The sequence below is a fragment of the Musca autumnalis genome, unplaced genomic scaffold, assembly GCF_047663935.1.
Source record: "Musca autumnalis isolate F117 unplaced genomic scaffold, ASM4766393v1 scaffold_5, whole genome shotgun sequence".
NCBI lineage: Eukaryota > Metazoa > Arthropoda > Insecta > Diptera > Muscidae > Musca > Musca autumnalis.
In genome coordinates, this window is record NW_027412088.1 from 169180027 (window position 1) to 169190351 (window position 10325).

The window sequence follows — 10325 nt, forward strand, 5'->3', positions numbered from 1 at the left end:
AATCATTGAATACGATTGTTTTTAAAATTGTTTGGCATATTATTCAAACACCACACACACATACACAGTTTGTTTATATTGTTTTGAAGTTTTAGGCATACTCGAATGAAAAAATTTAAATTGACATAAAGCTTTGGCTAATAGTACGTTTAGACTAATAAATCCACTCGATTTGAAATGTCATCTCCATAGTGTATATGTCAAATAAATCGTAGTTCTAAATCCACTGGGTTTTATTTGACGTAGATTGTATGGGATTGACAGTTTAAATCATAGTATAAGTTCATAGTCTAACAGGCGTTTAACCTTTCTTATTAAACCATGCAAGGACTCACAAACTCCATAATCCATAGCCCTAAAAACAACCTTGTAGCGTAACAATTGCTTTTATTTTATACAAAAAATACATTTTACTTTTCCGAAAAATGTGTACGTGTGACTACGGACTTACTTTCTCACACACACAAAACCGAAAAACAGCGAAATTTCTTTTTATTTCAATGAATTTTAGGTTGGGGGTTTTTGTTCCGATAATATCGATAGACAAAACTACCTATCGATATTTAATTTTTAAAAAATAATCGATTTTATCGATATTGCCATCGATTTTTTGCCATTTCTAGTTTTTATCCGGTTTTTATACATCTCACAACTAATAATCGATTAACCGTAATCGACTTACTTATCCCTAGTTCGAGGGAGATGCTATCGACTTCTATTCCTAGTAAAAAGTAATTTTTAATACTATAAAAATTAAACGATTTAAACGGATTGTTTGTTTGAACGGTGGGCAAGGTGAAAATAACAAGTGCCGAACACTATACCAATAAAGTAAGTGGGGAAGTCAATAGGATAAAACAAGGGACACAAAGACTTTTCATTTTGGAAATAACCATATACGAGCCAGCAAAAAAACAACAACGAGACGGAGGGAAAAAGAAAAAGGCGAGAAAAACAAAGGAGAAACAAAAACTTTACGGGCCAATAGTCGTCGTTGTCAGAGGATACCCCCAATAGACGTCAGCGCCAAGAAACTCAACAAGGCTATTTTAAGATCATGGACGATGAGACAACGACGACGACGAAAATGAAGGTTAAGGATCAATGCCAAAACGACAAGGTCAATCTGGCGACAATGCAAAAACAAAGTACCAATGACGAGGACGACTGTGGTAGCAACGACAGAGGTGACGACAACAACGTTTTTGGTGATTGCTGTGAATCAATAAATGAAACTGGTGTAAATGAAAAAGAGCTTGCAGACGGTGATGATGGTAATTTTTGTGTGACCAAAGACGAAGAAGAATATCATGTAAATATGCTGCCCGATGAAATGTTGGAATTTATCTTAACCTACCTGCCGCCCTACAAGGATTTGGAGAACTGCCGTCTGGTGTGTAAGCGATGGAATGGTATTGTAAAAAGTGAGTAATGTAAAAATTATGTATTAATAAATATACTAGACGGCGATTTTTTTCTTACAGATCTTATAAGGCGTTCTAAAATTAATTTGCACAAAGGGTTGGTGGATTATCGTTTGAGTTGGCAAGTTTATTCCCAGCAAACTGCAGCCTCTATTGATGCAAAAAATAATGGTGGGGGTGGGTGTGGCGTTGGCAGTCCGACAACACCTATTATTGCTGGTCGCTTTTCCCATTCCGCCGTACGCCATGGAAACTCCATGTATGTTTTTGGTGGTGGCAGTTCATCGGATACCACCTTCAATGATTTGTGGCGTTTCGATTTATCAGAAATGCGTTGGGAACGTCCCTTGTCAATGGGTTCATATCCCTCACCCAAAGGCAGTGCCTCTATGGTGTGTTGGCGAGAACAATTGATTCTTTTTGGCGGTTGGCGCTATCCATCCTTACATCCTCCATACCAGCAATGGTGTCTATTCGATGAGTTACATTATTACGACCTAGCCACAAATCGTTGGTCCGTGGCCCTGACAATGACCAGTCCTCCTCCTCTGGCTGGCCACTCGGCAAGTGTACATGGCGATATAATGGTTATATTTGGAGGTTATCAAATTATTGATGGTGTCAATTCAAATTCCAATGAAACTTGGTGTCTGGATTTGGTGGAACATCGATGGTGGCAACCTACATTTTTGGGCACACTAAGACCTCCGGCTCGTTATGGACAATTTCAATTGGTTTTAGATGAAAAGCATTTGTTGGTGGTGGGTGGTTGTGGAGGACCAAATAGTGTTTATTCTGATGCATGGCTTTTGGATATGTCGAGAGATTTGTGGCAATGGAAGTCAATTCCCGTGCGTAATAAAAAATATGCTGCCTCACATATGTGGTGTAATCCTGCCTGTAAAATCGATTCCAAATTGGTTGTGCTGGGACCCACGCCAAATATGCCACAAGATTTCCAATTGATGAAGCAAGCCCGAGTGCCGGTGGGTGGTGGTGGGCATGCTGCACCACGACCTGGAGGTTTGGGCCACAATAATCATAACCCCCTAGATAGACATCGGCCTCGAGCCATGTTGGATGGTGGTGGAGCCATAAGAATACCTGCCGTTAATCATAATCGTTTGGAAAACCACCATAGGAGGCTTGCAGGCAATATTCCACGTGATGGTCCCGATGATCATTATTTTGCCCAAAGAAGGGCGATACTTAATCAGCACCAGCAGAATGCCAATAACAATAATTTTGTCAATAATCACAACAACATTCATAATGTACAGCCCCGCTATGGAAGTTTAAGAGATTTACACCAAGCACCTTCGCCCGAGGAGAGGAATCAAAATCGACCCTCAACATCGGCTGGGTCATTGCCACGTTTAAATGGTTCGCCCCAACAGCAGGATAATGAAGTCGTCAATGGCGGTTTAGATCAAGAGGCGGCAAATCGTTTGCAACGAAATCTAGCCCTCAGATGCCGCGAAAATGAACCCTTACTGCCTAAAAGATTTGATGAACTGTATGAGGATCAATTCCGTATGGCTGCCTTTAATGTACAAAACCGTCCACGATCCCTCTCCAAGGATCACAATGAACGCATCAGACGCATGGAAGAGAAAATGAATGCTCTACGCAATTCCAGACGCAGTGCCATGGTTGAGCAAAAAATCATCAAAGAGCCATCGCCCAAGAGGGCCAAACGTAATGTCTTATCTCTGTTTGTATGTGATCTAACGAATGCCTTAGCCGAAACATCAGAACCCTATATAGAATGGTTAGAATATAAAAATTATGGTGTCATTCCCGGCGCACCAGAACGTCTAATACTATCAACAATGGTACCGGGTCATGGTGAGCTGATACTGTTTGGCGGTGTTCACAAGGAGACACTTAGTGAAATTACCCATCAAGTTTCTAATACGGTGCATTTTTTAAGTGCACCACGAGATATTGTGTAATTATGGATGCAGGGATTGTATTGTATGTACTATTTTATTATAAAACTCTCCTTTGGTGATCTTCATTGATTTTCTCATCATTCGTTGTTTGTTTGTTCCCCTGCGCGGCAGCGAGTTCATTCATTAATGAGTGCTACGTCAGAACACAGTACACAAAATTATAGCACCGCTTGTTAATTTATGCACCACTTTCGCTTCAAAATTTTTGCTAAGTGTTTCGTATAAACAAAACAAAAACCTGACCTTGTCTTATTTATAAGTGAGCTAAATTAATATTTTAATTTTTAGACTTTATTAATTATTTTAGATTTTACTAAGGCAAAACGAAAGAAATATTTTATTCTCCCAAAAAAAAAAAAAAAAGAAAAAAATAACAAAGAATTTCACTTAACAAAATACAGAGTATTTGTTATAAATTACAAATGAAAACAGAATCTATTTACTGCTCTTATAACCTAAAATGAAAACATTTCAATTACGGCGTTATAATTAACTATAGAAATAAAGGAAAGCTGCCATGTAGCGAGCTATTATGAAATACAAGAGGTTTCTATGATGTGATTACTGGGAGTGTTAATTCAAGGCTTCTAACATGCCTCCGGTATACTTAGTTTTCAAAACGAAAAAAGGAAATAGCTAGTACGAGCAATTATCTATCTCATTATTATTCCCCTTACATCTCTATTTTCCTCCTACAAATATTGACTTGCTGCAAGTAAACAAGATACCCCCATTATTATAAGTCTTCCTTTGTAATAGTTTGGATTTTCCGAACAGATTTATATCGTTGCCGTTGACTTAAAGTTAAAAGTGATCATTATATATCAAGGATTACATTCTTGACATTAATTTTTAATGTGAAAAATTTTAATGTGAAAATTATATTTATTAATGAATGCGTTTTCAAATCGATATAGTAAAAGAAAACATAATAATGGCCCCTAATCTAAATTTGGAACTACAGACTCTCGTCGATTTGTCGAAATTTGGACTATTGCTGATATTTTTGTTTGTAATTGAATCCTTTTAAAATCGTAACCCGAATGATTTCACTTCCGTTTATTTTAGGTCTGTCTGGTTACTCAAAAGTTTGCAACAATTTGTACAAATTGTTACAGAAAGTTGTCTGTTAACTCACAAGTTCTCTGTTAACTCTCAGTTCTTTATTGAAAACTTGCAAGTTTTTGCTGGAGAAACTCTGCCAAGAACTTGCAAGTAACCAGAAACACATTTTATTGATCATCAAGCTATGCAATAAATAAACGACAAATAACGATTTTAGGCTTTATAATTTAAAAAAAAAATGCAATGTAAAATTTAAAAATCGCAGTGCCAACCAGTAAAAGAAACGGTTTTCATAGTGAGATGCAGGGAGAAGAATTTTGATGATATGAAATATGCTACAAAATGGGTTTAATCTTGTAAATAGGAACTGGGCATAAGTATACTGAGATTATATAGAGACTTCAAAATGTAGTCTACAGCTTTTTTAGATGTAATTCGAAAAATTTTAGTTGTAATACGTAACATTTCATTTGTAATTCGAATTACAAGTGGAATAATTCGAATTACAAATGAAATGTTACGAATTACTAATAAAATTCTCGAATTACAATTAAAATAATTCGAATTACATCTGAAGAAGGTGTAGAAATGGGTACAATTCTATAGTTGGTGTAGTTTTGTCATTTTGGGTCACCCTGCAGGGCGAAGAAGCAGTTTTATGCTTGGTTTACATTTACGAAATCCACTCGATTTCACTGTCAATTCCTTTGCGTATACGTCAAATGAGAACTCATCTGAAATCCACTGGATTATATTTGACGTTTATGCAAATACAGCTTTATAAGAATGGAATGATAGGTAACAGACAGTACTATAGCAAAATGTAAAAAAACACACAAAAATATGCGAAAAAAAAAACAAAGTTTTACGTCAATTTTTGCAACCATTTTCTGTGGCGTTGAAACGTCCAGTGGCTTTATGCGGGTAATTTATGGCTATAGCACACCATAAGCTTTTCCACATGTATGTTGACACTTTGGGTATACTAATATACAGACCAGCTGATGTCATACATGTGAAAAAGCATATGGTGCATGGTATAAGTAAAGAGGTAGATTTAAATGAAAAATATCTATAGAACCCTTGTTTTTCTTGAATTCCTAAAACTTCAAAATAAAAGCAACAAGTGGGTTCGTTTACAATGCATGTTTTGAGCATTTTATAAAAAACGCGAAAAATGAATGAAGCGTTAAGTTTTCTCCACATAATCGAGTTGTGAATATGATAAACTGATTGTTTCCATGCAAATCTCACCAATTTCTTCCATACAAATGGTCTAAAAACAATTTTTAAAATCATTGAATTCGATTGTTTTTAAATTTGTTTGGCATATTATTCAAACACCACACACACATACACAGTTTGTTAATATTGTTTTGAAGTTTTAGGCATACTCGAATGAAAAAAATTAAATTGACATACAGCTTTGGCTAACCTTTCTTATTAAACCATGATATGGTGTGATACATGGTACAATAATACAGGTAGCATTATCATGCCAGCTGATGGTAACATAATGTGTCAACTGCATTGAATTGATGTCAAATTTTGACACCTTATGTAACCAACAATTGCCGATGCGGCTACCTGTGTATTTGTACCATGGTGTGATATAGCCATTAATCCAATACATTGTAAACGCGTTAGCTCTGTTCCTTTACGTGCAAGAATCTTCAAGTTTTACCACTTTTTACTCGAAAAGCGTTCCTTTACTTTAGACACCATACAATTCATATGGGAGCAGTTAGTAGTAGTAATATTTTATTTGAGTCTTCTTCTTTTCTTAATACAGGTAATCAAAGCGAAATGATGACATGGATAAATTCTTAGAGCTATTGTTGTCTTACTCTAATAACAATAAGTGAATGAAATGCTACATGCGAAATATGACAAAGCATAATGTAAAATGTAAACAAATAGTAGTATGAAATATAAGGCTTGCTCCAGGCCTCGACTATGACGATCAGAGCATTATTGTCTGTATAAATAAATAAATAAATAACAACAAATTAAAACTAAATAACAATAATACAGGCTGTTAAACTGCATAACAAACAGCGATATTGTATATATATAATACAAATTGAATTGAATTAATAATACATACATATGTACATACGGATGTATATAATTATCGTAAGTGTGAAATTAAAAACGAAAGCTCCGCAAAGAGCAGTGGAATACTAATGTTTATATAAAAAAAAAATTGTGCAATTGATATATTATCACAGATAAAAGGTGGTTATGTTATCCTCTATGGGATCCAGGTACTGATTTGGTAAAAAAGTGTGGTAAAGTATAATCATCTATATCTTCCTCCAGATCCTCGTTTAGGATGCCCACTGACGATAGATAAGATGATTCGGTCCAGGATGTGTGTTTTTCCAATTCGTGAATTATGCTTATTAGGGAGTTTTCATGGGTTGCCAGTTTCTCTACAAAAATTTTTTGATGGTACAGAGCATACTTACAAAATGGAACAACGCCAGCCGCATTGTATATGTAAGTATTGGAAAATCGTTTTTGTTGAGTTTCAAAATTTTTGTTGACACATTTCCGCAAAATCTTTCTTTCTAGGATTTCCAACTCCTTGGCAACTACTGGCGAAATAGAAAACCAGATTGGAAAACCATAAGTTAGTATGGATCTTATGGCAACCTTGTAAAGAAGCAGCTTTGTTTTCTGCGGTAAGTATTTGTTATTAAGGATGTATGAAAACTTCCCTATAACTCCCTTTGTTTTTTTCATGATGTTGCGGGCATGAGTGTTGAATTTCATTAGATTATTGAAGTTTATGCCGAGGTATTTAATGGATGTTTCAAAGGGGATTTCTACGCCATCTAAAGATAACTTAAGTAGCTTACTTTCTGGTACTACGTAACGTGGACATTTCCCCGAGGCATTGCGTATACAGATCGCAACAGACTTAGCAGCATTGATTTTGATGCCCCACCGTTTGTAATAATCGTTGATTGTGTGCAGATGAGAAGTAGCAGAAGCCAGTGCTTGGGATGGTGATAGGCTATGCGTGTAGATTAAACAATCGTCTGCATACAAAATAGCCTTCGAATGTTGGAAGACATGCGGGAAGTCATGCAGGAAGATGTTAAAAAGGTATGGTGCCAAAATACTGCCCTGAGGGACACCACTTTTTACATCCCCCATTGTGGATGATGCATCTGTGATTTGCACCGTGAATTTGCGCGATGAAAAGAAACTCTCCATGATCTTGACAATGAAAGGATCGGTCCCCAGCTGCAATAATTTGTATAGGACTCCAACATGGCAGACGGAATCAAAAGCTTTTTGTATATCCAGAGATATAGCCACAGTGCAGGATTGATTTCGTAAATTCGACGTAATGTCATTATGAAATTTAAGCAGCGCATGCTGAGTAGAATGGCCACTTTTAAATCCGAATTGATAATCTGATATGGGATCAACAATAAATTCATCTTCCATTTTTTCTTTCAGGACTCTCTCAAAAATTTTCCCGATGTTGGATAATAGGGAAATAGGGCGGAAATTATCAACCGTATTAATTGATGCCTTTTTTCTGATGGGTATTATTTTGGCTATTTTCCATTGAGAGGGAAAGTATCCATTATTGATACAGTTGTTGTAGATGCAGGTCAGTAGATTAACAGTGGAGTCGGGAAATCTTTTAACGATGAAGTTAGAGATTCCATCGGGTCCACTGGATTTTTTGTTGTTTACGCTACTAATTATACTTTTTATCTTTGCAGGAGATACAAAATGATACAGGTCCGGATTATGAAGAGAATTGAAGTTGTCATCAAAAGTATAGATCTGAGAAGATGTTGAATTAATGCATGACATTACACGGGAGTTAAGATCTTCCACTGGAGATGATGGCATAAATTCTTCAAAGACTGACGAATAAAAGTTTTTAAAATGATCTGCAATTTCTGAAGTGTTTGTAATGGTATTATCGCCATTCTGAATTTTATGGCAGAAGGCAGACTTGTTTTTTCCAGTGATTTTGGAAATCTCCTTGAAGGCTGAAGGACTGGGTTTAATTTTTTTTAACTTATTATTAAATATTTCAGCGTTTTCAATGTTGATAATCTCCTTAATTAATATTTTTAATAGTTGGATTTGTTTTGAGAGTATGGAGTATTCTCGACTCACCCTGTTACCAGATCGATGAAATATTTTCTTCAGATTTTTCTGCCATTGATGTTTAATTTTTAAGAAATGTCGCACTCTGTCGGAAATAGGAGGTTTTTCATCCTTCAATTCAATTTGTTCAGAATGACTTCTATGCGTTTCGGCAAATGCAGTATTGAAGTCTGTAATGAGGACGTCAATTTCCTCGTTTCCAAGGTTTCTATTCGACGGCGGCATCATTTGACGGGACGCTAGATCAATATCTCGACGAAAATGATTCCAATTGGTGTTCTTATACGATGTAAATATTCGAGGAGAATTCAATAAGAAGTTTGGTTGATCTAGTTTCAATTCCAACAATAGAGGAAAGTGGTCGGAGAAGGTTGGTTTGGAAGAAATCTTGAAATTGGGGTTTCTTGTATCAATTAGCACCGAACTGATTAAAAAGTGATCCAAAAAAGATGGACCACTTGGGTATGAAGGTCCAGAATCACAAAGCCTTGTCACATCCATCGAGTTGTCCTCAAGCCAGGAGCGCAAAACTTTACCATTTGAGTTCTCAAATACGTCACCCCATGCCGGGCTTTTGGAATTTAGGTCTCCGCCAATGATGAAACCATCAAATCTACTTGCCAATTGCATTATTTTGTTCAAATCAGATTCCAGCCTTTGAACAGGGTAGCTACATGGGATGTAAGCTGAGCCAACTAGATACTTCTTAATGATATTACTGTATGGCATTTCTACCTTGATAAATGCTGTGTTTATGCCAATGTCATTCACAGTTATCCTTTCAAAGTGAATAGACTTCTTTAGCACTACTGCAACGCCAATAGGAGAGTAATCATAGATGAAATTATAACCATCAATATGGACATGTCTGCCTTTCTTTATGTGGCATTCTTGTATAAATGAAATATCAATATTGTTGTTATAGAGCATATTTCTTAACTCCAATTGTCGACTCGCATCCACAAGGGATCGTACATTAAATGTTAAAAAGTTTATTGATCTATGGTCCATAGTTAGACTTGACCTTTGATAGAAGCCTTAAGAATTGTTTTTTGGCTTCAGGCTTTGGCAGGTTTTTATATTCCGTCAAAAAAAGTTGAATTTCCTGTTCCAGAGTGAGTTCTTCCGGTTCAAGGAAGAAGTTGGCAAGTTTTAGAAAGTCGTCAATGATTTGGGGTTTCTTGTTTTTACTTCCATCATTCTTATAAGGAGTATCAGTATTGAAAAGACTAGAAAAGGATTTGCCACTTGTTACCTTAGACATATTGAATAATTTAGCTACATTATTTTGTGCTATGGCTTTGTCTTCCATGGCCTTGGCTACTTTATTTTTTCTGGCAAGTGCGTACTTTTTATAAGAAGGACAACCTTTCCAATTTGCTGGATGTCCGCTCATAGCGCAGTTAGTGCAGTAAGGGTCAGAGTTGTCTGACTTGGTCCTTTGACATTCTCCTGGAAGATGTGATTGGTTGCATTTGACGCAGTTGTGCGACGAATTGCAATTCTTGGATACATGCCCCCATCGTTGACATCTGTAACATTGTACGTCTCCACCTTTCTTTTTTGGTTTTTCCCAAAACATTGTTTGGCCTAATAGCTCCCGAATATGGGTTACTTCGCCAGTTTTCTTCCCGGGGTGAAGGGAAACCAGGAAAAGACCAGTGTCAGCATTCCTCTTTATGGAGGAGGGTGTTTTAAATTTTGTGACATTGTGTACAATTTCCGGAACTAGTTCATC

At 36.4% G+C, this 10325-nt stretch overlaps 1 protein-coding gene and 1 long non-coding RNA gene across 2 annotated transcripts; both read left to right on the top strand.

The window, feature by feature from the left end:
• Window positions 1-622: 622 nt before the first annotated feature.
• On the top strand, window positions 623-3922 carry Fbxo42 (F-box protein 42). Its single transcript, XM_073958111.1, has 2 exons — window positions 623-1424; window positions 1485-3922. The coding sequence occupies exons 1-2, from the start codon at window positions 1058-1060 to the stop codon at window positions 3377-3379; spliced, it is 2262 nt and encodes a 753-aa protein (XP_073814212.1). The 5' UTR covers window positions 623-1057; the 3' UTR covers window positions 3380-3922.
• Window positions 3923-6203: 2281 nt separating this feature from the next.
• Window positions 6204-8370, top strand: LOC141405890 (uncharacterized). Its single transcript, XR_012413275.1, has 5 exons — window positions 6204-6580; window positions 6676-6711; window positions 6767-7558; window positions 7919-8075; window positions 8191-8370. It is a non-coding gene; the product is annotated as an uncharacterized lncRNA (long non-coding RNA).
• The last annotated feature ends 1955 nt before the right edge of the window (window positions 8371-10325 follow it).

Coding starts and splice junctions, on each gene's coding strand:
- Fbxo42 (XM_073958111.1), top strand. CDS start 1,058: ATGGACGATGAGACAACGACGACGACGAAAATGAAGGTTAAGGATCAA. Junction 1,425..1,484: donor ATGGAATGGTATTGTAAAAA/GTGAGTAATGTA, acceptor TTTTTCTTACAG/ATCTTATAAGGCGTTCTAAA.